Source organism: Eubalaena glacialis, chromosome 18 (genome assembly GCF_028564815.1).
Source record: "Eubalaena glacialis isolate mEubGla1 chromosome 18, mEubGla1.1.hap2.+ XY, whole genome shotgun sequence".
NCBI classification, from domain to species: domain Eukaryota; kingdom Metazoa; phylum Chordata; class Mammalia; order Artiodactyla; family Balaenidae; genus Eubalaena; species Eubalaena glacialis.
In genome coordinates, this window is record NC_083733.1 from 19,477,944 (window position 1) to 19,505,429 (window position 27,486).

A 27,486-nucleotide genomic window follows, 5' to 3' on the forward strand; every position below is an offset into this window, starting at 1 on the left:
GAGAGGCAAAAGAGAGATGGTTCTGGGGAGAACGGCAGGGAAAAAAATTAAGTGTGTATGTATATGTTCTTATATCTCAAGACCTCACTTTTAGGGTGAATGGACTATATGGCAAAACAAAACAATGCGATCTCCAAGTCTTCCCTGCTGGACCAGTCTGGAGACCCTTTTGTCCTTGTTTCCCCCTTCAGAGTTACTGCCACCCCACAAGCTCCCCATCCTCCAATCAGTCAGTTCTCCTTGGTAGAAATGTTCTGCCTTCTTCTGTTCTATTTCTGTGGACTTAGCAACCCCGCCCCCTCCCCCCACTTCTCTAGCAACAGTACAATCAGAACTGGGACACTGGAGAGGAAAAGCCACAATTTTTCTCCTTTGCTAAAACCTACTATCGAAAATAATTGTTTAATTTTCATGTATTTGGCTAGTTAGGTGCTTGTGCCCAACACTAAATTTCAGGACAATATTTCAAAACATGTACATATATGTATAATCACATACTGTTAGTAGTAAAAATGGTTACCATAAAAGGAACTCTGTCATTGAGAGTTATTTCAGAAAGGTAAAATTATTTTCCATCATGTATTTATAAAATAATGTTTTTATTCTCCTCTCATTTAAAATTAACCTTTTTATAATTGCAGGAAGTTTAGAAAACTCAAAGATATATTCAAAACATTTCTGAATAGAACACTGTTTACAGTTGGATGCATTTCTTTCTGGCTTTTTTCAGTTCCACTAACTTCTACATTGTGAAAAGGTCAATGGTTGGGAATATTTATCAGTGCTTTTGGCCTCACTCTCAGGGCAGTACACCATTAGGACTGTCTTTAAATGTGTCTGATGTCCCAGCTCAAGTAATCTTTTAATGTCTCATTGTAAAAGTCAAGGGAACAATTCTTATCCTCCTCTCATGTTTCCCAGTTGGCATAAATTCATGTATTCCCCAACGCTACACTAGAACTAAACACAAAACATCTCTCCCCTGGGAAAATTAAGCAAAATGATTCAGAGCTGCTAGAGATGAATACATGCAGATAAATCATAGATGCAAAAAAATTTGTAAAACTAACATTTATTAAGTGCTTCCTATATGCCAAACACTACAGGAGTCTTATATATGTAATATTTGATTACACGTGCTAATTTGATTAATCTTCACAACAGTTTTCAGCCAATTTACAGAAATGGAACAAAAGAGAGTACAAAAGCAAATGACAGCAATGTTCACTCAATTTTTTTTTAGTCTGAAAAGAACAATCAGATAAAAATACATATGAGAAGAGGAGACCTAAATAACTCTGTACTAATACTTTCTGAAATTTGTGGGCCAAATACAAAGGGCTGTTATCAAAGAGTCTAAAGACCTAGTTCAACTTGGAATTTCTGCTTTTAGAATCCTAGTTGGAAATTTGATCTAGCTTGGATTTCTTCTTTCGGGGCCCTTAGTCTTAGACCTTGAGATTGGGTCTAGTTTGTGTTGTTGAACAAGTTTCCCCTAAGAAATGCAAAACTGGAGGAATAATCCAGATCATTAACCAATCCTGGATAGAATCTGTAAGTCTTTCACCTTCAGTCTTGCACAGAAGGGCTTTATCAAGACAGCCCCATAGCTGGGCAAAAAGGGAACAGTGGAAGAAATACCATTTGGGGGTCTATGCAAAGAAAATAAAACTTCCATCTCTGTGTGTGCGGGCGTTTATATTTGTAGAGCTCTTTCTGTGTGTTTGCTAATCCTCACACTTTCTGCTTAAGCATGCTCCCACCTACTTTCCTAAACTGCCCTCTGCTCCACCATCTCCTGGCCTGGAAATTTTTGTTTTCAAGACCATCATTTCCTCCCCCTCCTAGAAAAAACTCACAGTAGCAACTTAGGCCATGCACCAACATCATCAGAATCCCCTGGGAATGTCCTGGACCCACCACAGATTTATTAACTTAGAGTCTCTCTCGGAATAGGGACTAAGACTCTGTACTCTTATTATTATTATTATTATTATATATTTATTTATTATTATTATTTTTTTTTTGGCCATGCCGCATAGCTTGTAGAATCTTAGTTCCCTGACCAGGGATTGAACCCGTGCCCTCAGCAATGAAAGCACAGAGTCCTAATTACTGGACCACCAGGGAATTCCCAAGAATCTGTACTTTTAAGAGTGCTCCTCATAATTTTTTAACACACATTAAAAATTGTACTATTGACCCAACACAGCCATAAATAAATTTTTTAAAAAAATTTTTAAAAAAATTGTACTATTGCCCTAGGCAGTGATAGTTTAATATAGTTTTCTCTCAGTATAAAAGGAATTTTTTCCCAATATTTTATAATAAAAAAATGTCAAACATAAAAGAATTTTACAGTGAATAGTAAAATTTAGTTTGGAAACATTTAAAAGGAAGATGCTATATTCCCCAGGCTGATTTATCTATCTTTTATTTCTTCTCATCAAAAAAATAAACAGACTGGTCATAGAATATAGAACTTACCTTCAGGCTAGTGATCAAATTTCTTGATAAATCTAAGGATCGGAGACTTTTAAAATTTCTGAAGGCATCACCAATGGAATGGATTTTTCCAGCGTAAGATCCCTGCAATGAAAGAGACTCCACCAGTTCTGAAAAGAGATCATCAGTAGATATATTATGATCTCTGCTTGGATAAAGAGCAGAGTCACTGAAAACAGGCCTTCCTTCCTCCCGTATCTCATCTGTGAAAGATCCTACATTCAAGGCTCATAAGAAGATCAGATCATACTTTTAAAAGCATCAATATGGTCTTACGCAGTGACGCCAAGCCTTGGTTTTACAGAACCCTTGAGTTCTCTAATTACCCTGAAGGATGTAGTAAAAGTCTCCAAAAGTTCTCAAAACAAACAAACAAATTCAGCAATCCCACTGCGAGGATTTAGCCCTATAGATGATATTCACAACATTTTGCCAGGATATATAACGTAGACCAGAAGGATGTCAATCACAGGAAAGTTTTAGGAGGAAGGAAGGGAGGGAGGGAGGGAGGGAGGGAGGAAAAGGAGAAAAAGAAAATTGTCAAAGAGCCCATCAGGAGAAGAGTAGAACTAGATGGCTTAAGCAGCAGTTCATTGATACGATGGACAATGTACTAGATCTGTGACCTTGTACAAGTCACTTAACTTCTCTGTGCATCGGTTTCCTTATCTGTAAAATGGAGATAATAACAGTACTTACCTCACAAGATGTTGTAGGGATTAAATGAATATATATATGTGTGTATATAAAGATATATACATATATATGTGTGTGTATACAAAACTTAGAATAGTGCCTGACACATGGTGCTATATACATGTTAATTATTGTTATGCAGTCATTAAAAAGAATGAGGTAGATTTGTAGATGCTCATATGGAAAGATCTCCAAGACATTAAGTGAGGGAAAAGTATGACTCTGTGTCTGTGTGTGTGTGACTGTGTTTTAAAGAATATATATGTGTGTGTGTATGTACATATGTGGGTATATGTGTATATATACTATATATATATAAATATATATATACACATACATATGTACATACATACATATATGTCAACTAGACTTCTAACAGCACTGAAAAGAGGAGAATCTCAAAACTGCCAATAGGAGCTCACTGGCAAGTGTGGTGGGCCAAAATGAGAACAGCAACCAAAACTGGAAGGAGTGTCTGCAGAATCCCATTTGCAGGTGACTGCCAGGGGATTGCACTGAAATAAGCTCTTAAGGTGCTGGAGCAGACTGAAGGAGTCTAGGACCTATAAACTATAAAAAGTATGAAACTGAAGATCCCTTTCAAGGCAAGACTCATCCCTGAGAGAAATCAGTGGGAGTAGAATCCACATTGAAGGGGATAGAGACAATAGGTTCAAAAGAAAGAGAAGGTCCAGATACAAGTCAGGGAGGGAAGCAGAGATGGCAGTTCTCCAGAAGTTTAAAGCCCTGTTTTTAGTACTTTGTGAACACAACAGAAGAGGGAGCTCCAAAACCTTGAAACTAGAAAAGCTATTCTGGCCCACTCTTCCCATCTAAAAGTATAGAAAACGTAATGCACTTTAACAAAGAGACAGAAAAGGTTTACAGTTAAATTTTATATGAGGTTATTAAAACAAAAAAGAAAAAAGAGCAGAATAGCATCCTTAAAGAATGAAAGCACTCCAAAAAGATACATCCACAAAACAAATGAAAATTTTAACTTAGTATTTCAAAACAAATTTCAAAAGCTAAAAGACGTCATAACAAAATGTAACAGCTCTCAAAACATGGTCCCTACACCCCTGGAGGTCCCTGAGACATGTACAGGGGGTCCACAAAATCAAAACTATTTTAAAAAATTATTTTCATAATAATATTAGAACATTAATAGCTCTTTTTGCTGTGTTGATATTTGCACATACTGTGTAAAAGCAAAAACTACTGAGGCCTTAGGATGAGTCAGGGCAGTGGCATCAAACTTCATTCTTAGTCATTGTATTCGTCACCCTTGTATGCTTGCAGTTAAAAAAAAAAGCCACTTTCTCTTAAGAATGCCCTCAAAAAAGCAATAAAAATGGTTAATTTTAGTAAATCTTGACGCTTGAGTACGTCTTTTTTATATTGTGTGACTAAACGGGAAGTACGCATGAAGTACTTCTGCTTAATACTGAAGTATGGTGGATGCCTTGAGGGAAAACACTTGTGTGGATTTTGAGATGCCAGCTTAACTAACCCCCCTTTTTTTTTTAGAACACCATTTTTACCCGAAAAATCTGACATACTATGGTTATTCAGACTTGAATAGTTGGCAGACATTTCCTTGAAAATAAAGAAAGTGAGGCTGTCACTTCAGGAAGACAAGTGACAGCAACTGTTGTCAATTATAACATATGAGCTTCCAAGCTGAAATTAGAATTTTGATAAACTTGTATTTGCCACCATGAACTTGATAGATTCCAAAACCTAAAGATCTCTCTGATGAGATTTGTGATGATACTAACAAACATGATTTTTTAATGTTACAAAATGAAATTTGTCAGTATTTGGAAGACAGACATAACTCAGTGAGTTAATATTTTTCAAATGACGGATGCCTGATGTTATTACAAAATCATACATGGGTAAAAGATCTGTTTAAATGCAAAATTACCTGGGGAATTCCCTGGTGGTCCAGTGATTAAGAGTCCACCTTCCAATTCAGGGGACGCGGGTTCGATACCTGGTCGGGGAACTAGGATCCCACGTGCCACGGGGCAACTAAGCCCTCACGACAACTACTGAGCACGCGTGCCTCAACTAGAGAGCCCGTGTGCCGCAAACTAAGAGGCCAAACGCTCTGCAGCCTGTGCATCGCAATTAGAGAGAAGCCTGTGCGCCACAAGGAAAGATCCCATGTGCTGCAACTAAGACCCGACGCAGCCAAAAATTAAAATAATTAAAAATAAAAATAAATAAATGCAAGATTACCAATGGATTTTAATGTAACAGAGTACAAAAAGTTCATTGATATGGTTTCAGATTCCACATACAACTAAACTTTGAGAAACTACCATTTGCTCAGTTTTCATGTCATATCAAAGAAGAAAATTCACTGAAAAGGCTATTTAAATACTCCCACCTTTTCCAACTATATATCTGTATGACTGTGTATATATATATATGAAATATATCTATATTTCAACAAAAACAACATATCATAACATATTTAACACAGAAGAAGATATGAGAATCTGGATGTCTTCAATTAAGACATTAAAAAAACATTATATACATTAACATGTAACGGGTATGTTATGTTACCTTTTAATGAATTAAATAAACATTTTTAAATTTTCTGTTTCAATTTCAAATATGGTAAATATAAGTAGATATAATCCACATTAATAAAAGCTCTTTGAAGTTCTAAATAATATTTACGAGTGTAATGGAATCCTGATACCAAAAAGTTTGAGAATTGCTGAAAAATGTAAATTAGAATTAGAAAAATTCAGAAAGATTACTGGAAAGATAAGGAAGATTTGAAAATGGAGAAGACAGAATTCAAGAAATAATAAAAATAAAATGAAAGGTCATTTCAGAAATGAAGATCAGAGCAAAAAAACCCAAAATCCAAAAACCAAATAAACAGTAGAACAATTCCATTTCTGAATGTGTATTCAAAAAAATTGAAATCAAGGACTCTAACAGATATGTCTACATCCATGTTCATAGCAGCTTTATTCAAAATAGTCAAATGGTAGAAACAACTCAAATGGCCACCAATAGATGAATGGATAAACAAAATGTGGTATATATCCATACAACAAAATATTACTCAGCCCATAAAAAGGAATGATGTCCCAGCAAGTTATTTTGTAGATATCAACAAACTGATTCTAAAGTTTATATGTAAAAGGCAAAAGACCCAGAAGAGCCAACACAACATTGAAGAAGAAAAACAAAGTCAGAGGACTAATACTACTGGACTTCAAATCTTACTTTAGAACTATAATAATCAAGACAGTGTGGTGTTGGAAGAGAAAAAAAGATTAACAGATAGAATAGAGAGCCCAGAAATAGACCTACACAAGTATAGTCCATTGCTCTTTGACAAAGTCAATTCAGTGGAAAAAGGATAGCCTTTCAACAAATGGTGCTAGAACAACTGGACATCCACATACAAAAAGAAAATAAAAGAAATCTAGATACAGACCTTATAACTTTCATAAAAATTAATTCAAAATGGATCTAAATGTAAAACACAAAACTGTAAGACTTCTCAAAGATAACAAAGGAGAAAATCCAGGTGACTTTGGGTTTGGCAGTAAATTTTTATTTTTTATTATTATTATTTTTTGGCCGTGCTGCGCAGCATGCAGGATCTTAGTTCCCCGACCAGGGATCAAACCCATGCCCCCCCTGCATTGGGAGCACAGAGTCTTAACCACTGGACTGCCAGGGAAGTCCTGGCAATAAATTTTTAATACAACACTAAAAGCATGATCCATGAAAGAAAAACTTGAGAAGTGGGACTTACTAAAATTTAAAACTTCTGCTCTGCAAAAGACACTGGGAAACTGTTAAGAGACTGAAAAGACAAGACACAGAGTGGGAAAAAATATATGCAAAACACAAATCTGAAAAAAGACTAGTATCCAAAATATACAGAGAACTCTTAAAGCTCAAAAATAAGAAAACCCAATTAAAAATTTAGTCAAGGACTTCACTGGTGGCGCAGTGGTTAAGAATCCTCCTGCCAATGCAGGGGACACGAGTTCGAGCCCTGGTCCGGAAGATTCCACATGCCGCGGAGCAACTAAGCCCGTGCGCCACAACTACTGAGCCTGTGCTCTAGAGCCTGCGAGCCACAACTACTGAGCCCAAGTGCCACAACTACTGAAGCCCGCGTGCCTAGAGCCTGTGCTCCACAACAAGAGAAACCACCGCAATGAGAAGCCTGTGCACGGCAATGAAGAGTAGCTCCCGCTCTCCACAACTAGAGAAAGACCGTGCACAGCAATGAAGACCCAACACAGCCAAAAATAAAATAAATTAATTTTAAAAAATAATAAAAATTTAGTCAAGGACTTCCCTGCTGGCGCAGTGGTTAAGAATCCGCCTGCCAATGCAGGGGACACGGGTTCAAGCCCTGGTCCGGGAAGATCCCACATGCCAGGGAGCAGCTAAGCCCATGCGCCACAACTACTGAAGTCCATGTGCCTAGAGCCCATGCTCCGCACAAGAGAACCCACCGCAATGAGAAGCCCGTGCACCGCAACGAAGAGTAGCCCCCGCTCGCCACAACTAGAGAAAGCCCAAACGCAGCAACGAAGACCAAAAAGAAAAAAAAAAAATGTATTACTATTTTTAAAAAAAATTAGTCAAAAGATTTGATCAGACACCTCACCAAAGAAGATATACAGATGGCAAACAAACATATGAAAAGATGCTCAACATCATAAATCATTAGGAAATTGCAAATTACAAGATACCACTCTACACTTATTAGAGTGGTTAAAATCCAAAACGCTGACAACTCCAAATATTGGTGAAGATGTGGGGTGTCTTTGTCTGTTTGGGTTGCTATAACAAAATACTACAGACTGGGTGGCTTATAAACAACAAACATTTATTTGTCACAATTCTGGAGACTGGAAGTCCAAGATCAGGGTGCCAGCATAGTCAGGTTCTGGTGCAAGCCTTCTTCCAGGTTGCAGACTACCTACTTCTCAATGTGTCCTCACATGGTGGAAGGGGGCAAGGGAATTTTCTGGTCTCTTTTATAAGGTCATTAATCTCTTTTATGAGGGCGTTCATGACCTAATCACCTCCCAGAGGCTCTACCGCTTAGTACCATCACATTAGGCATTAGAATTTCAATGTATGAATTGGGAGGGGAGGACACAAATATTCAGACCATAGCATGGGGGCAACAGGAACTCTCATTCACTGTTAGTGGAATGCAAAGGTATCTTCCACTTTGGAAGATAGTTTGGCAGTTTCTTACAAAGCTAAACATGGCTTTTACCATAAGACCTAGCAATTATGCTCAAGTGAGTTGAAAGTTTATGTCCACACAGAAACCTGTATGTGAATGTTTATGGCAGCTTTATCCCTAATTGCCACAACTTAGAAGCAACCAAGATGTCCTTCAATAAGTAAATGGATAAACAAACTATGGTACATTTACATAGTGGAATATTACTCAGCAATAAAATGAGCTATGGATCAAGCCGTGGAACGACATGGAGCAGCCTTAAATACACATTACTAAATGAAAGAAGTCAGTTTGAAAAGGTTATACACATATAATTCCAACTGTATAACATTCTGAAAAAGGCAACACTAAAAAGATCAGTGATGTACAGTATGATGACTAGTTACTAACACTGTATTACATATTTGAAAGTTGCTAAGAGTAGATCTCAAAAGTTGTCATTGCAAGAAAAAAAATTTTGTTACTATGTAAGATGACAAATGTTACCTAGACTTATTGCAGTGATCATTTTGCAATGTATATAAACATCAAACCATTATACTGTACGCCTGAAACTAAGTTAATGTTATATGTCAATCATACCTCAATTAAAAGATTAAAAAAAATTTTTTACAGAATCAGTGGTTGCCAGGGGTTATATACTGTATGATTACAACTATATGACATTCTGAAAAAGGCAACAGGAAAAAGGTCAGTGGTTTCCAGGGGTTCAGTGGTGAGCGACGGATGAATAGGTGGAGCACTGGGGATTTTTAGGTCAGTGAAACTATTCTGTTGATACTGTAATGGTGGACACATGACTATATACATTTGTCAAAACCCACAGAACTGTACAACACAAAGAGTGAACCCTAATGTAAACTATAGACTTTAGTTAATAATAATGTATTATTATTGGTTCAACAACCATAACAAATGTACCACGTGAATGCAAGATATTAATAATAGGAAAACTGGGAGGGGATATGGGGGAGGTGTTATACGGGGAAGAGTATATGGGAACTCTTTGCACCTTCTGCTCAGTTTTTCTGTAAACCTAAAACTGCTTTTAAAAACAAAGTCTGTTAATGATAAATATTTTTAAAAAGGGATGAAGTACCCTTTATGCTAAAATATGGATCAACCTTAATAATATCATGCTAAGAGAAAGAAGCCAGACACAAAAGGCCACATATTGTATGATTCCATTTACATGAAATATCTAGAACAAGCAAATCCATGGAGACAGAAAGCAGATTAGTGGTTGCCAGGGGCCGGGTGGAGCTGGAAATGAGGACTGACTGCCTAATGGGTATGGGGTTTCCTTTTGGGTTGATGAAAATGTTCTGGAACTAGACAGTGGTGATGGTTGTACAATGTACTAAGTGACACTGAATTGTATACTTTAAGTGTTATAGGATGTGAATTATATCTCAAAAAAAAAAGCAAAAAAAAAATTTCCCTACTTTGAGGGCACCATATTGGTAGCTCTGTACTATGCAATGATCTAATACACTGAGAATCTTGTTATAATGGGACAAAAGCTAAGGTCAGTTATGACTTCATTCAGTGCCCTGCTGCATTTCACATGCCTTTCACTGCAGTCTATTTTGAAGAGCAGACATTTTAACATTTTTAAAGGGAACTAGAATTATCAATCAAATGATAAACTGCCATTGGGACAGATTTTTTTTTTATGATTCATATGAAGTACCGGTCTTAAGAGATTATGCACTCAGTTTCAATGGTTATAAAGAGAGTGAATACAAATAGATCAGAGAACAAATCAAACACTGCACATCATAGATGTCAAGAACAACAGAATAATCTTCCAATTTTACTATAAGGGCCACAATAACCACAATGGGCAGAAACATGCTTTAATCATGAAAACATCAAGTAATCCCCTTATAGAAAACCATTTATAGTTCACTTGGAAACTGAATTCATAATCTTTAATAAAGCCTATTTATAATAATGATGAAAGAGTTTCAAATAAATAAAACTTAAATAAAAAAGGCCTCAGGAATCAACATGAAAGATCTCCCACTACCAAATTTGGGACAAGTTCTTAAATCAATAAGTTTATAATTATATGAAGAAAACATAGGCTTCCCTGGTGGCGCAGTGGTTGAGAATCTGCCTGCTAATGCAGGCGACACGGGTTCGAGCCCTGGTCTGGGAAGATCCCACATGCCGCGGAGCAACTAGGCCCGTGAGCCACACCTACTGAGCCTGCGCGGCTGGAGCCTGTGCTCCGCAACAAGAGAGGCCGCGATAGTGAGAGGCCCGCGCACCGCGATGAACAGTGGCCCCCGCTTGCCACAACTGGAGAAAGCCTGCGCACAGAAACGAAGACCCAACACAGCGAAAAATAAATAAATAAATAAACACATGTGGGGTTTAAAAAAAAAAAAGAAAACAAAACAACCCTCGTTGGTCACCTTTGGAGGATGCTAAGAAAACAACTCATTTTTCTAAAAACTGGTAAATAAGGTGAAAAATATCAAGCATTTATCCTTTCTTTCCTATACAAACTGTGCCTCAGGATAACCAAATAGTTGGCATGAGGAAATGTCTTTTTATATAAGTATTACAACTAACAAATATTAAAGAATTTTAAAATTATCATTTTGCAATCCCGAATGAATTAATGGACCCTAGGCAATCATATTCAATGACTGATAATATCACAAAAAGAACACCAGATGTTATATACTGATGGAAGTATACACCATCACTTATGAAGTGGTCTTGCAAAAAAACCCAAAAAAACAGGGACTTCCCTGGTTGCGCAGTGGTGAAGAATCCTCCTGCCAGTGCAGGGGACACGGGTTCGATCCCTGGTCCTGGAAGATCCCACATGCCGAGGAGCAACTAAGCCCGTTCACCACAACTACTGAGCCTGCGCTCTAGAGCCCACGAGCCACAACTAACTGAGCCCGCGTGCTGCAACTACTGAAGCCCACGTGCCTAGAGCCCATGCTCCGCAACAAGAGAGGCCACTGCAGTGAGAAGCCCGCACACCTCAATGAAGAGTAGCCTCCCCTCACCACAACTAGAGAAAGCCCGTGCACAGCAACGAAGACCCAACGCAGCCAAAAATAAATAAAAAAAAAAAATCAAACCTGAATGTGATCAAGCCTTATCTAACTACCAATTCATAGGAAATACAAGGAACAGAGGTAAATGTTAAACATCTTAGGAATGTAGTGAGCAAAATCCAGATTGTAAGAAATTATTCAGGACATGACTAGTTTCTTCAAAAACAATAGAAAATACAAGAAAAATAATGGGAAGAACCTGTAGATCAAATAAGATTTAAGGTAAATATCAACCAGTTGCAATAGACCTTATATAGATCCTGATTCCAAAAATTAAAAAAAAAGAAAAAATGTATAGGACAGTGGGGAAATTAGAAAACTAATTGGATATTTGATATTAAGAAATTACTGTTAAGTATTTTTAGGTTTTATATGTGATCTTGAAAAAAGATTTTAGGGACTTCCCTGGTGGTGCAGTGGTTAAGAATCTGCCTGGCAATGCAGGGTACACAGGATCGAGCCCTGGTGGGGGAAGATCCCACATGCCGCAGAGCTACTGAGCCTGTGCTCTGGAGCCCCTGCTCTGCAACAAGAGAAGCCACCTCAGTGAAGAGTAGCCCCCACTTGCCATAACTAGAGAAAGCCCGCGCGCAGCAACGAAGACCCAACGCAGCCAAAAATAAGTAAATTAATTAATTAATTTTTAAAAAAAGATTTACTGTTAAGCCATGGTAATTACAAAAGTCTGATATTGGTGCAGGAGTAGATAAACAGAACAATGGAACAGAATAGAAAACCCAGAAACAGACCCACATTTATAAAGTGACTTGGAATATAGCAGAGATAACACTACAAATAGGTTCCGGGAAAACTGGCTATTAGCATAGAAAAATACAATTATATTATATCACATATCATATATAAAAATAAACTCCAAATAGATTAGATTTTTTTAAAATTTGGAATCCATTGTTTCCAGATATCAAACGAAATAGATCATAATTAATTAATTAATTAATTAATTAATTTTTTGGCTGCGTTGGGTCCTCATTGCTGCGCTCAGGCTTTCTCTAGTTGCGGGGAGCGGGGGCTACCCTTCATTGCGGTGCGCGGGCTTCTCATTGTGGTGGCTTCTCTTGTTGTGGAGCACGGGCTCTAGGTGCACGGGCTTAGCTGCTCCGCGGCATGTGGGATCTTCCCCGACCAGGGCTCGGGCCCGTGTCCCCTGCATGAGCAGGCGGATTCTTAACCACTGAGCCACCAGGGAAGCCCCTGGATAGATTAGACATAATGTGAAAAGCAAAGCTGCAGAATTTTTAGAAAAAAAAAAACGCAGGACCCTATTGCATCAGTGTAGGGGAAAACTTCATAAATAAAACACAAAAATCACACATCATAAGGAAAAATAAACTTGACTACCTTAAGATGAAAATTTTCTGCATGACAAAGGATAAATATTTATTAGAAATTTTTAGTACAGAGAAATATAACAAAGAAAAGAAACATATAGAAAAGGTCTATAATTGTACCACCAAGATTATCCCTTTGGATATTAAAAAGAAAGTAATGCTTATAACACAGCCAGAAAATTCTAACAGTACAGAAAAGTACAGAATAAAAGTAAAAGCCTCTCTCCCCCAAGGTGACCACTGTGATTTTATACAGAAGAATTTTAGAATGCATATACCAGCACATTCATTTAACTGAAAAGTATCCATGTTTTGGGAATTCCCTGGCCATCCAGGGGTTAGGACTCCGCTCTCACTGCCCAGGGCCTGGGTTCAATCTCTCGTTGGGGAACGAAGATGTGCAAGCCATGTGGCGGAAGGATAGAAAGAAAGAAAGAAAGAAAGAAAGAAGGAAGGAAGGGAGGACGGAAGGGAGGAAAGAAAAGTATCCTTGTTTTATTGGTAAGTAAAAAAATCAAATTGCCGAATAGTATATATGCTCTATTCCTTAAAAAGATAAAAAAGGATACCTATGTGTGTATATTTGTATAAGCAACAGAAAAGGAGAGGGAAGAATATTCTTTTACTTTAGATACTTTTGTATAGTTTGAATTGTCACAATGAGCACAATTTTGTTATTCACATGTAATAAAAACAAGCTAACAAGCAAAAAAAAAAAAAAAAAAAAAATCCTGCCACATATTATTCTAGCTGGAAAATGGAAGGGGTATGTGCCTCCCCAAATCAAGTTGAATAAATTTTTAAAAAAGAAAGAAGGAAAGGAAAAAAGAAAAGAAAGGTACACCAGTATGTCAAGCCAATGAAGCTTTTCTTAGGTAACTTGTAAATTAGGGGAGCTCAAAGTATTAATAGTTTGGAAAAGAAAAACCTGAAATATCTACATCAATCTATCTATATGCACACCAAACCATTATCTTTGGGGTGGGGTGGGGGATTTCCAGAAGAAGGACCGATTAATACCCTCTTTGCTCACTCATGTAGTGTTTGACTGTTACCAGCATGTATTAATTTTGATAAATTTTAAATCACAAATAATTTAAATAAAATAAAACCAAGCTATTGCATATCCCACAAATAAAAAGTACTAGAGGAAGCAAGAAAGGTAACTTTGTTACGGTTAGAGCGCAGGCTCTGGAATCAGAGTCCTGGGTTAATAAACCCTGGCTGCATTACTTACGGCTGTGCGGCTTCGGGCAAGAGTCTAAACCCAATTTTCCTCAACTGTAAAATAGGAACAGTAACAGCATCTGCTTCACAGGTTTGTTATGGGGATTAAATAATGCAGTGAAAGCATTTAACACAGGGCCTGCCATTACGATGCAGTGAATTTAGGAAGGCTAAAAGTTGAATCAGGAACGCTAATAACTTTTCCCACATTTCTACTCCTTAAAAACTTAAAAAGCAAGCTGTGTGAGTCAGACCCCAGGTCAGAGGTGGGGTCAGCAGTCACTCCGCCCGTTTTACCTCTAGGACGAAGTCAAGGTACTGATCTAAACGCCTCGAGAGATCAGCTGCTATTCATTCCTTTTACATCAGACCCCTTTCTGAGTCTCAAAAGGAGGCTACGCATCCAGATGGATCAAAGAAATCGCCAAGTTCTTGAGGTGAAGACTGGACGAAGAGAGGGGCTGATCAAGGAACATCCTTTCCCATTTCACCCCAACCAGGAAAAGCCCTCCCGGGTCGTTAGTTTCCGAAACTGCCAAAATTAACGCCCTTTAACGCCCTTTATGGCTCCTCAATAGCACCCCGACCTCAAAAGCCCTTCTCACAGCGCTTCCCTTCTCCCGCCAATGCCCCTCTTGGGGCTCATTTTCCTTCCACTAGTTCAGACTGTCCAGTTCTGTGTTCCTGGCCTCAGGGTCCGCTTAACCTTGTTTCTCCTTCTCCATTTTAGACTCGGGCTTCTCTCCCTCAATTTCTCGCCCTCCGCCCCAAACTCCCCGGTTACTTCAGTTCCTTCACCTCTACTTCACTGTAACCCTTCCGCTTCAGTAACCCCTCCTCCGCCTCAGAGACCGCTCCTCCGCCGCCGTTCCCCGCCATCTACCTCAGGTTCCTCTGCCTCCCCCTCAGTTTTCTCCCCTCAGCCTCTAACCCCAAGCTCCCGATCCAGGCCCTCCCGGCCTGGCCCTACCGGGTTGCTCCAGGGTCAGCGCCCCCAGGCGGCAGATGCCCTCCTCGTCCAGCTCCCACTGCTCCGCCATTCCCGCCCACCTGCCCCACTCCGCCGCTCACCTGTCACCGCCCGCGAGGCCGCCCGGCGCGCTCCAAGCCCCGCCCCACGCCTCCAGGCCCCGCCCCGCGCGTTGCCGCGCTTCCGGGGGCCGTTATTGCCCGGGTCACGCTCCTGGCCACCCGCCTCAGGACCTTAGACCATGGTATGGAGCCCGCCCTGGCGGGGACCCCAAAACCGCTAAAACAGCGAATGGGTGCGATGTGGCGGAGGATTAGGGCTGTGGGGTTAGGAACCTGACTCTGGGACACAGGGGGTGGATATAGCCCCAGCTTTGAAGGGTTTGGGGGCTAGTTCTGAGGAGTCAGAAGAATGTACCTGCTTTGAGAGTTGAAGTGTCATAGCTCTGAGGGTGTGGGGGACGCCAGGTCTGAAGGGTGGGAGTGTGCTTCTGACGGAGTGGTCTTCATATCTCTAGTGCTTGGGGATGTTGTCTCTGAGGCAAGGCGGTGGGCGGGAGGGTGACCGTGGTGGGTGTGGGGGGATCTGAAGGATTGGGTTGGCGGGCAGCTCTCTGAGGCATGATGGGAAGCTCCAGATATGAAACGTTGTCTCTGAGGAGTTGAGGTCCTGTCTTTAGAGCATGAGGCAGTTCTAGTTCTAGAAACTGATTTGGAAGGAGCTCCTCTGGGAGAGAGGGCTCAGTGTGGAAAAGAGAGATACCCTTTGGGATGGGATGGGGATGACTATGCTGGGGCTGCCCCATTTCGTGCAGTCAATCTGGCAAGAAGCCTTTTGTCCTTCAAGTACTACAGGCCCCCAGCCTGTGACTGAGGGCTCTTCCCAGGCTGGGGTAGTTCTGCACTAACCAGCTCCTGAGCAGTCTTTGGGAAGAAAACTCTGGAAAGCATAACCACATCCTTAACCCCAACCCTCCCTCCAGCAGGCTTCTCTTGAGAGCCCACCTGTGGATGGGCCATGTACCTGTAAGAAGGAGGCAAACTCTGTGGCAAAACCTCTTGTCATACCCTATCTTTAATAAGAAAAGAGGAACTGAGACCAGAACTGTGGCTCACGTTCAAGGAGCAGGTTTTATTTGGCACCCAAAATATGCACACTTGGGACACTTTCACTGAGCTCTCAACCAGCCTGTCACCTTTAAGGAGAATAGAAAGCAAAATCAAGAGTCCTTGCATATTTATGCTTTCTGGTCTAGGTGGGGTCCTTAGTTACCCTCAGCTTGTCATGTTCAGCCTTACCTATGTTTAGAAAGGCCAGGACTCAAAAGCTTAGATTAGCTCACTAGATTGGCTTTTCCAGCTCTGCTTCTGTGAGTCGTGACACCATTACAGTTTGTAATCTTTCTCTTCATGTCCCTTTTAATTCTTCTAGCCTCAAACGGGCCATGTATAATTGTTGTTCTTTATATCTGAATATTTCAACAAGGCTTGTTATAAGAAGAGAACCCCACCCCCTTCTTTGTTGCATGCATTTATTTTCCTAACTCAGCTGTCAAAATAGATGCAGACTTCCGTTGGAGAAGTGGGCTTTTCCTGCCTTGAGAAACCACCTCTTATTTTAACATTCTTTCCCCCCACCAACATTTTAATACAAATTTTGAAACATTTAGTTTGAAAGAATTTTACGGTGAAACTATATACCTACCACCTAGATTCTACAATGAACATTTTGCTGTAATTGTTTAATCACATATCCTCTATCCATCCTTCTATCGATTCATCTTATCTTTAGATAAATTTTAAAATAAGTTACAAATATTGGTACGTTGCACCCCAATCACTTCAGCATGCATAATGTTTACCTAGAATTTGTTAACCTAAAACAATCAGTTATTTTTTACCAGCAAAACAGGTTTATTTGGGAGCAGTAAAGAACTGCAACTCAGGACATGCAACCAGGGTGAACCACATGCAAGTCTGGTAAAGCAAAAGATGAAACTCTTTTATAGGGAGAAGGGGAAGTTGGGAGGGGCTGTTATAAACAAAAAATCCATTGGAGGAAACTGGGAGTTTGAAGTATAGTGACTTTTCATTGGCTGAGTTGTGACAGTCTCTCACTGGCTGAGCTGTGCCAGGCAAGAAGAAAATCTTCCTCCTGCTGGCCAATAGTAAGGTAGTATCACCTCCTGCTGGAGCTTTGAGTTATGTCTCTTTGGTTGGATCTTTTATTGACCTTGAGTGGCATGTGTGTGAGAGCTCCCTCTTCTGGCCTCCTGACTCCATTTTAGTGAGGCTTCCCTTTATTTTCACAAATTCAGTATTGTTTTATGGTTCTTTTTTAGGTAAAGTGTTACATACTATTTACGACTCTAAATTTTTTTTATAAGAGTAGTGCTCCTTGAGTGTTTTTTTTAAAGTCTGATACAGATTGTATGTTTGATGGCTTTCTGCTTTTCTATAGTGTTGATAATTTAGGTCATCTTGAAGCAAAATGGACAATTTGTTTATGAATAGATAACCTTCAACTTTTAACAATGAACTGGGGAAGGTTAATGATCTTTGCTGCTTTTGTATATATAAAAAGGAACCCACAGCATTCAGCCATCCTGCCATGGCCTTAATAATGTAATGTCTCTGCAGGTATGATTCCAAGAGAGCCCTGACATATTCAGTGGGGTGGGGAGCACCTCATCATAACTCTTTCAAAAAGAGCTTTATTAAGATATAATTCACATACCGTACAATTTACTATTTTAAAGTGTACTATTCAGTGGTTTTTAGTATGGTCACAGAGCTGTGCAGCCATCACCACAATCAATTTTAGAACATTTCCATCATCCCAAAGAGAAATTCCATATGTATTACAAGTCATTTTCCATTTCCCCTCCAATCTCCCCAGCCCTAGGCAACCACTAATCTATTCTCTCTCTCTCTATAAATTTGCCTATTCTGCACATTACATATAGATGGAATAATATGTGGTCTTTAGCGTCTGGCTTCTTTCACTTTGCATAATGTTTCAAGGTTTCGTCTATGTTCTAGCATGTATCAGTACTTCATTCCTTTTTATTGACAAATAGCATTGCATTGTATGAATACACTACAGTTTGTTTACTAGTTCATCAGCTGATGGACATTTTGGTTGTTTCTACTTTTGGGCTATTATAAATAATTCTTCTATGAATGCCTGCAAATTTTGCTTGGTCATAGGATTTCATTCCTCTTGCGCTTATATCTGGAAGTGGAATTGCGAACCATGTAAGAACTCTGTGTTTAATGTTTTGAGGAACCACTGAACTGTTTTGCAGAGCAACTGCACAATTTTACACTCCCATCAGCAGTGTATGAGATTCCTAATTTCTCCAATCTTTGTCAACACTTGTTATTATCTATTATTTTGATTCAGGTCATCCTAGTGGGTGTTAAATGGTATCTCATTGTGAGTTTTGCTTTGCATTTCCCTAATGACTAATGACGCTAAGTATGTTTTCATGTGCTATTGGCCATTTGTGAATCTTCTTTGAAGAAATGTCTATTTAGATTCTTAACGCACTTTTTTTTTTTTTAATAAATTAATTTATTTATTTACTTATTTTGGCTGTGCTGGGTCTTTGTTTCTGTGTGAGGGCTTTCTCTGGTTGCGGCGAGCGGGGGCCACTCTTCATTGCGGCGCGCGGGCCTCTCACTATCGCGGCCTCTCCCGTTGCGGAGCACAGGCTCCAGACGCGCAGGCTCAGCAACTGTGGCTCACGGGCCTAGCTGCTCCGCGGCATGTGGGATCTTCCCAGACCAGGGCTCGAACCCGTGTTCCCTGAATTGGCAGGCAGACTCTCAACCACTGTGCCACCAGGGAAGCCCCTAACCCACTTTTAAATTTGGTTATTTGTCTTTCTATTATTGAGTAGTAAATGTTCTTTTTACATAGTCTAAGTACAGATTCTTTATCAGATAGATGATTTGTTCCGTTATATGGGTTGTCTTTTTACTTTCTCGATGATGTCTTTTGAAGCACAAATGTTTTTACTTTTGATGAAGTTTTATTTATTTATTGGTTTGTTTATTTATCTATTTATTTCACTTTTGCTTTTTGTATCTTATCTAAGAAGGCATTGCATAATCCAAGGTCATGAAGATTTTGTTTTCTTCTAAGGGTTTTATATCTTTAGCTCTTATTTTTAGGTTTATGATCCATTTGGTGTTAATTTTTTGTATGGTGTGAGGTAGGAATCCAACTTTTTTTTTTTTTTTCTGCATGTGGATGTCCAGTCAGCACCATTTTTTGAAAAGGCTATTCTTTTTTTTTTTTTTTTTACTTATTTATTTTTGGCTGTGTTGGGTCTTCATTTCTGTGCGAGGGCTTTCTCCATTTGCAGCAAGTGGGGGCCACTCTTCTCTTCATCGCGGTGCGCGGGCCTCTCACTATCGCGGCCTCTCTTGTTGCGGAGCACAGGCTCCAGACGCGCAGGCTCAGTAGTTGTGGCTTACGGGCCTAGTTGCTCCGTGGCATATGGGATCTTCCCAGACCGGGGCACGAACCCGTGTCCCCTGCATTGGCAGGCAGATTCTCAACTGCTGCGCCACCAGGGAAGCCGAAAAGGCTATTCTTTACCCATTGTCTTTTCTTGGCTCTCTTGTCAAAATTAATTAACCATAAATGTAATGGTTTATTTCTGGACTCTTAATTCCGTTTCAGTTATTCAAATGTCTGTCCTTATGCAGTAGCACACCATCTTGATTACTGTAGATTACTGTAGTACGCTTTTGTTTTGTTTTTTTTGTTTGTTTTTGTAGTATGTTTTGAAAGTGTGAAGTGTGAATCCTCAAATTTCGTTCTGCTTTTTCAAGATTGTTTTGATTATTCTGGGTCCCTTGTATTTCCACATGAATTTTAACATCAGCTTGTCAATTTTTGCAAAAGAAAAAAAAGCAGTTGGAATTTTCATAGGGATTGTGTTCAATTGTACAATAGATCAATTTGAAGAGTATTGCTACCATAACAATATTGTCTTCTGATCCGTGAACATGGGATGTTTTTCCATTTATTTAGGTGTTTTAAATTTTCTTTCAACTATGTTTTGACGTTTTCAGAGTACAAGTATTTCACTTCTTTTGTTAAATTTATTCCTAATTACTTTGTTCTTTTTGATACTATTGTGAATGGAATTGTTTTCTTAATTTCATTTTTGTGTTGTTCATTGCTAGTGTATGAAAATACAGTTGATTTTTTATATTGATCTGTACCCTTCAACCTTCTTGAACTCATTTCTAATAACTTAATAGTGAATTCCTCAGGATTTTCTTTATGCAAGATCACATCATCTACAAATAGAAATAATTTTACTTCTTCCTTTCCAGTATGGATGCTTTTTATTTCCTTTTATTGCATAGATCTCTTTTCATTTCCCCTTTAGGAGGAGCCTGGTATGCCTCATGAGTCAGCAGAGGATTTGTTTCATTTCAACGTCGGGGGCTGGCATTTCTCGGTTCCCAGAAGCAAACTCGCTCAGTTCCCAGACTCCCTGTTATGGAAGGAGGCTTCAGCGTTGACCTCTTTGGAAAGCCAGAGGCTGTTCATTGACAGAGATGGTTCCACATTCAGGCATGTGCACTATTACCTCTACACCTCCAAACTCTCCTTCTCCAGTTGTGCAGAACTGAACTTGCTCTATGAGCAAGCACTGGGTTTGCAGCTGATGCCTTTGCTGCAGGTAAGATACTCTTGTCTTCCAGGAGTGGTGATCAGTAACATAGGCCTTACATCACTAAAATGTTGTGTCCTTTTATATATTCGTTGCTGAGATGATCCTCTTAATGAGGAAGTGTGATGAGTGAGATAAGGTAATAAACGGTACACTAGAAATGCATGTTCTGAATAAAGGATTTCATCCTGACTCTGCCTTATCTATGCCAGCAGCCACCACAGACCCAGGATAGGACTTTCCATGGCCTGAAAGGGTGTTCTTGACTCTTGGAAATCCTAGCTTAAGCTTCTTCTTTCTTTTGTTGTTGAATTTTAAAAGGTGGAAACACTAGAAATTGTAGGATTTGCTACATACACTGTGTCTGAGATTTAAAATCTAAAAGATTTGTCAAGAACATTACTTCTCAGGACTTCCCTGGTGGCCCAGTGGTTAAGAATCCTCCTGCCAATGCAGGGGACATGGGTTCGATCCCTGTTCCGGGAAGATCCCACATGCCGCGGAGCAACTAAGCCCGTGCGCCACAACTACTGAGCCCATGTGCCACAACTACTGAAGCCCATGCGCCTAGAGCCCGTGCTTCAGAACAAGAGAAGCCACCACAATGAGAAGCCCACTTGCCGCAACTAGAGGAAGCCCGTGCGCAGCAACGAAGACCCAATGCAGCCAAAAATTAATTAATTAATTAATTTAAAAAAAAAAAAAAAAAAGGACATCACTTCTCACTGTGCCTGTTAGGTACACAATGTTCACTTACAGCAAAGTAAAATGTCCTCCAAACTGCAGAATCTTTCATTCGTCTTCACTTCTCTGTTTTTCAAGACTTCTTTTCCCGGTGTAAGAGCTTTAAATACCTTTACTTTTAAACCATCGTAGTATCACTGAAGAACATTACCTTCTTTCCTAATTTTTCTCCAGACTACAGAAATCATTTCTGTGGTTTATCTTAATTAGTTTATTCTTAGTTTTTGAACAATGATTTTTTTTAACCTGGAAGAACTAAATATTATGACTGGGAAGGACCATTGGCCATGCTCCCTGTTAATCCTACTGTCTGGACAAGATGTTGTTTATTCTGTCTTCACGAGCACTGACTGACAAGCCACAGTGCAGCTCAGTGCACTACGAACTATGCCTCTCCAACACCTCAAAGAAGAGAATTGAGGTAGACCATGCATATCTGGGTCATATGGGAATGAGAACATTTCATAATGCATGTTTTCATGGACACTGTTTACGAAATCAGTGTTTTCTCTTAAAAGGTATTATACATTTGGAAATCAAAATCCTTAACATACTCCAGTGCAAGTTGTTGTATATTCTTTTCTTTTTATTTTTTTTAAAGTTACCCACCCGAAATAAAAATTTGTTCAACTATCCCAGGAACTGAGTACTAGAATTGCTTACAATTGGCTTCCAAATCACTTAAACAGCCTGGAATGTCAAGATGGCTGCTGATTTTTTTTTTTAGGGGGGGGTTGCACCACGCGGCTTGTTCCCCGACCAGGGATCAAACCTGGGCCCCTGGCAGTGGAAATGCAGAGTCCTTACCACTGGACTGCCAGGGAATTCCCAAGATTGCTAATGATTCTATACCAAAGCACCATATTGTGGGGAAAAGGAGGGAGTCACTTGCAGAAAATCAGAGAGATCAAGGCAATTTTTTGAAGAACCATTTTAAAGAGCACAAGCCTATTCTACAGTTTATCAGCCCTTTAATTCCTTTGATGTCCTTACTTCCCAAATTGAAACAAAATATATTTGGGAAGCAACTTCTAAATGGGAGGTAACAACTCAGAAGCCAATGAATTGGTCCAATTCCAAAGTTCCAAGTTGTGTGAGCAGTAGAAGTATTTGAGGAATCATATGGATCTGCCTCCCTAAAACAGACCAAAAAACAAGTGCTTATGTTTTGGAAATGGTGCTCTAAATAAACATTTAGGCTGGCCCAGCTGAAGTGGTATTTATTCATTGAAGCAGAGTGTAAATATAGCTGGAGAATCAACAGCAATCTCAAGCAAATCAACAGCCTCACTCGTTTCCATCATTTTCCCCACTCCTAAGGCCTGTCCACATACTCAGGTTCTTACCTAAGTGTACAAACATTTTGCTTGGAGAAAATGGAGTTTGCCAGTTCTAGTCTAAAGACCCTTCTCAGGCAGCCCACCTTAATGCATTCAGCCAGTATTTATTGAAAGCACTGTGGTTACCAGGCATTATTCCTATGGGCTTTAAGGAAAACATAGGATGATCCAATAAAAATATAATATAAACCACATATGTGAGCCACGTGTGTAATTTAAATTTTTCTAGTAGCCACATCAAAAAAAACCAAGTGAAATTAATTTTAATATTATATTTTATTTAACCCAGTATATTTAAATACTGTCATTTCAATATGTAATCAATATTTTTAAATTAATATATTTTACATTCTTTATATGTACTAAGTCTTCAAAATCTGATGTGTATTTTACACTTAAAGCACATCTCAGATTCAGACTATCACATTTCAAGTACTCAATAGCCATATATGGCTAATGGCTACCATATTGGACAACACATATCTAAATTGTTCTACCCTGTTGGTGCTGCTCACTGTAGAGTCCTTCAGATTTAGCCCCTAGCAATAAAAATGGGACTTTGCCTCCCACTAACTAAAGTTCCCATGCACGCAACAGGTGGCATATCCTACACAGGATTATCTATAATATAGTAAACTTTGTTGGAAAGCCATATAGGAGCCAACAAGTAGAATGAGATGGGAATCTTCTGGAGGACAGGTGCCTGAGCTCACACTGCTGCTCTGCTCTCTACCCTTCCTCATCCCCTCACATCCCTACCCTTTATCTCTCCCGTCCCCCAGCCCCATCCACCTGCCCACCCCACCTCCCCCTGGCCTGTAGCTTTGGCCTTCAAAGGACACACTCAATACCTATTATTGTCTTGATTCTAAGTGTAACACTTATTGTGTATTGAGCACCAATCACAGGCCAAGCACTGGAGATGTAGGAATAAACCATACAGCCATACAAGGTCAGATAGAGGTGTGTGCTATGAAGAATAGAGCAGTGTTTCCTGTGTAATAGTGAAGGAGGATGGCATTTCTGTATTCTAGAACTTCTTGGGGTTTCAGAATGTGTTTATATGATTTTCTTTTTGTATGTATAGTTTTTATTTATTCTATCAGTCACTGCCCTCATAGTACTGGAATTTAGTTGAAAGAATAAAGCATTTACATCTAATCTGCTTGTTTTGTAATGTACTGATGTGTAGTATGTGGTAAGGAGATAGCAAGTGACTGAGGCCAGCTACTCCTTTAGAAAGAGTGGTCAGGGCTGGCCTCATTGACAAGGCAACATTTGAGCAGAAGACCGAATGAAAAAGGGACAAGTCATGCAGACGTCTGGGAAAGAGCTTTGAGGCATAAGGAACAACAAAGACAAATGGCGGCTTCCCTGGTGGCGCAGCGGTTAAGAATCCGCCTGCCAATGCAGGGGACACGGGTTCGAGCCCTGGTCCAGGAAGATCCCACATGCCATGGAGCAACTAAGCCCATGCGCCACAAATACTGAGCCTGCGTGCTGCAACTACTGAAGCCCGCACACCTAGAGCCTGTGCTCCGCAACAAGAGAAGCCACTGCAATGAGAAGCCCGCGCACCGCAACGAAGAGTAGCCCCCGCTCGACGCAACTAAAGAAAGCCTGCGCGCAGCAACGAAGACCCAGTGCAGCCATAAATAAATAAATTAATTTATTTAAAAAACAAACAAACAAACAAACACAAATGCCCTGAGGTTAGAGTGACTTGGAAGAGGCAGACTCAGCAGCCATTGTCAGGTGCAATGAGAAGTAAGGAGATGCCGGGACTTCCCTGGTGGTCTAGTGATTAAGACTCCGCGCTTCCAGTGCAGGGGGTGTGGGTTCAATCCCTGGCCGGGGAACTAAGATTCCACATGCCATTCGGTGTGGAAAAAAAAAAAAAAAAGTAGGGAGATGCCAAAAACAGATGAGGTCAGAGGAGGCTATGGACCAGATCTTGCAGAGTCTCACAGGTGACACTGAAGACACAGGATCTATTCTAAATGTTATAGGTACCTTTTGGAGATGTTTAAAGAAAGAAGTAAAATTATCAAATTTAACATTTTAAAAGATCATTAGACCTTGGGTTAAGCAGTGTTTTCTCAGGTACAACATCAAAAGCACAAGCAACAAAAGAAAAAATAGATGAATTTTGAATTTCATCAAAATTTAAAAATTTTGTGCTTCAAAGGACACCATCAAGAAAGTAAAAAGAGGGCTTCCCTGGTGGCGCAGTGGTTGTGAATCCGCCTGCCAGTGCAGGGGACACGGGTTCGAGCCCTGGTCCGGGAAGATCCCACATGCCGCGGAGCAGCTAAGCCCGTGAGCCACAACTACTGAGCCCATGTGCCACGACTACTGAAGCCCACGTGCCTGGAGCCCGTGCTCCGCAACAAGAGAAGCCATCGCGATGAGAGGCCCGTGCACTGCAATGAAGAGTAGGCCCTGCTCGCTGCAGCTGGAGAAAGCCCGCGCGCAGCAGCGAAGACCCAACACAGCCAAAAATATAAATAAATAAATTTATTTAAAAAAAAAAAGAAAGTAAAAAGACCACACACAGAATGGAACAAAATATTTGCAAATCACACATCTGATAAGGGACATGTATCCAGAATATATAAAGAACACTTACAACTAAACAACAAAAAGACAATCAAATTTTAAAATGAGCAAAGGATTTGAGTAGACATTTCTCCAAAGAAGATATACAAATGGGCAATAAGCACATGAAAAATGCTCAATATCATTAGCCATCAGAGAAATGCAAATCAAAACCGTGATGAGTTACCACTTCACACCCACTAGAATGCCTCTCATCAAAAAGACAGTAACAGGTGTTGGCAAAGATATGGAGAAACTGGAACCCTCATACACTGCTGTTGGAATGTAAATTTGTGCAACCTCTTTGGAAAACAGTCTGGCAGGTCCTCAAAAAATTAAACATATCATTATGACCCAGAAGTTCCACTCCCACATATATACCCAAGAGAAATTAAAACCTACAGGATGTCCACACAAACACTTGTAGACAAATGTTCATAGCAGCATTATTCATAATAGCCAAAAAGTGGAAACAACCTGTAAGTTCATCAGCTGATAAATAGACAAACAAAATGATATATCCATACAATGGATTATTATTTGTCAATAAAAAGGAATGAAGTACTGATACACATAACAACAAAGATGAACTTTGAAATGTTATGCTAAGTGAAAGAAGTCAGACACAAAAGACCATATACTGTATGATTCCATTTATATAAAATGTGCAGAATACACAAAGTTAATAGGGACAGAAAGTAGATTAGTGGTTGCCTAAGGCCAAGGTATGGGGTGAGAAGGATAGGGTGAGCAAAAATAGGCAGTGGACTGTAAATGGGTACAGGGTTTCTTTTTATGATGTTAAAATAGATTGTGATGATGGTTGCACAACTCTGTGAACATACTTAAAATCATTGAATTGTATAAGTGAGTAAATTTTATCATTTATATATAATATAAAATTTATTCACATTAGATATAATATGAAATATATTTCAATAGAGCTATAAAAACATCATTAACTTCTGGCTTAACATTAGACCTGGAGTCAGCAAACTATTTACATCCCATGGACCAAATCCAGCCCACTACCTTTTTTGTACAACCTGTGAGCTAAGAATTGCTTTTACAGTTTTAGATGGTTGAAAAAAATCAAAAGAAAAATATTTTGTGGCACATAAAAATTATATGAAATTCAAATTTCAGTGTTCATTAACAAACTTTTATTGGAACACGCCAAGCTTATTTGTTTATATATTGTCTATAGCTGTTCTCAAGCTACAATACAGAGTTGAATAGTTGCAACAGGAACTATATTCTCAAAGCCTAAAATATTTACTATCTGGCCTTTTACAGAAAAAATTTTGTTGACCCCTGGCCTAGACTCTACTGGGACATGGGAGGAGCAGGAAGACAAGTTAGGAGGCTCCTGAAGCATTCAAATGAAAGATAGTGATGGTTTGGCCTAAGGTGGTAATGGTGGATTTAGAAGTGTTCAAATTCTGGATATGTCTTGATGACAGGACTGATAGGGTTTGCTGATGAATTGGAGGTAGAGTGAGAGAGAATGGATAACTCCTCTGTTTGTATCCTGGGCAATCAGGTGAAAGATGGATTCTGAGGTGCAGGCTCAGAGGGAAAAATCAGGAGTTCGGATTTGAATGTATTAAGTTTGAGAGGCAAGAAAATGGTGCTTGTCAAACATCCAAGTGGTGATGGGGAGGAGGCAGCCAGATGTATAGATGTGGAATTCATGGAAGCAGTCAGGTCTAGAGACATAAATTTGGAGTCACCAAAGTTGGTATGTAAATCCATGAGCCTGGATGCTTAGGAATGTCATATCTTGTTCACAGGGGAGATATAAACTAGTCATTACAGGTCTGTACATTAATGTCACAGTGCTTCCTAGGACCTTCTGTGTAATTTGGGAAGTCCCCTTTGTGTAAATGTAAGCTGCTCCAAGCCTCTCATATGCTATCAGCTTGGTTGTGAGTCATAGCTGCTACTGCAGAGTGTGAAATTTTTCTTCAGGGTAATTCACAAGGGTTCAAGGTTCATGGCAGACTGTTGATTCCCTTT

General features: G+C 39.6%; 2 protein-coding genes across 2 annotated transcripts in view; one reads left to right on the top strand and one right to left on the bottom strand.

Annotated features, from left to right (window-relative positions):
• The window catches only part of LRRC36 (leucine rich repeat containing 36), a 48,663-nt gene extending 33,497 nt beyond the window's left edge, over positions 1 to 15,166 (bottom strand). Inside the window, exons 1-2 of the mRNA XM_061172873.1 lie at positions 15,088 to 15,166; positions 2,488 to 2,615 (exon numbers count right to left, since the gene is read on the bottom strand). Coding sequence (XP_061028856.1) covers positions 2,488 to 2,615; positions 15,088 to 15,157 — 198 coding nt within the window. The 5' untranslated portion in view covers positions 15,158 to 15,166. The remainder of the gene's footprint in view (positions 1 to 2,487; positions 2,616 to 15,087) is intronic.
• Positions 15,167 to 15,281: 115 nt separating this feature from the next.
• Positions 15,282 to 27,486, top strand: part of KCTD19 (potassium channel tetramerization domain containing 19) — a 32,408-nt gene continuing 20,203 nt past the window's right edge. Inside the window, exons 1-2 of the mRNA XM_061173228.1 lie at positions 15,282 to 15,331; positions 20,498 to 20,794. Coding sequence (XP_061029211.1) covers positions 15,329 to 15,331; positions 20,498 to 20,794 — 300 coding nt within the window. The 5' untranslated portion in view covers positions 15,282 to 15,328. The remainder of the gene's footprint in view (positions 15,332 to 20,497; positions 20,795 to 27,486) is intronic.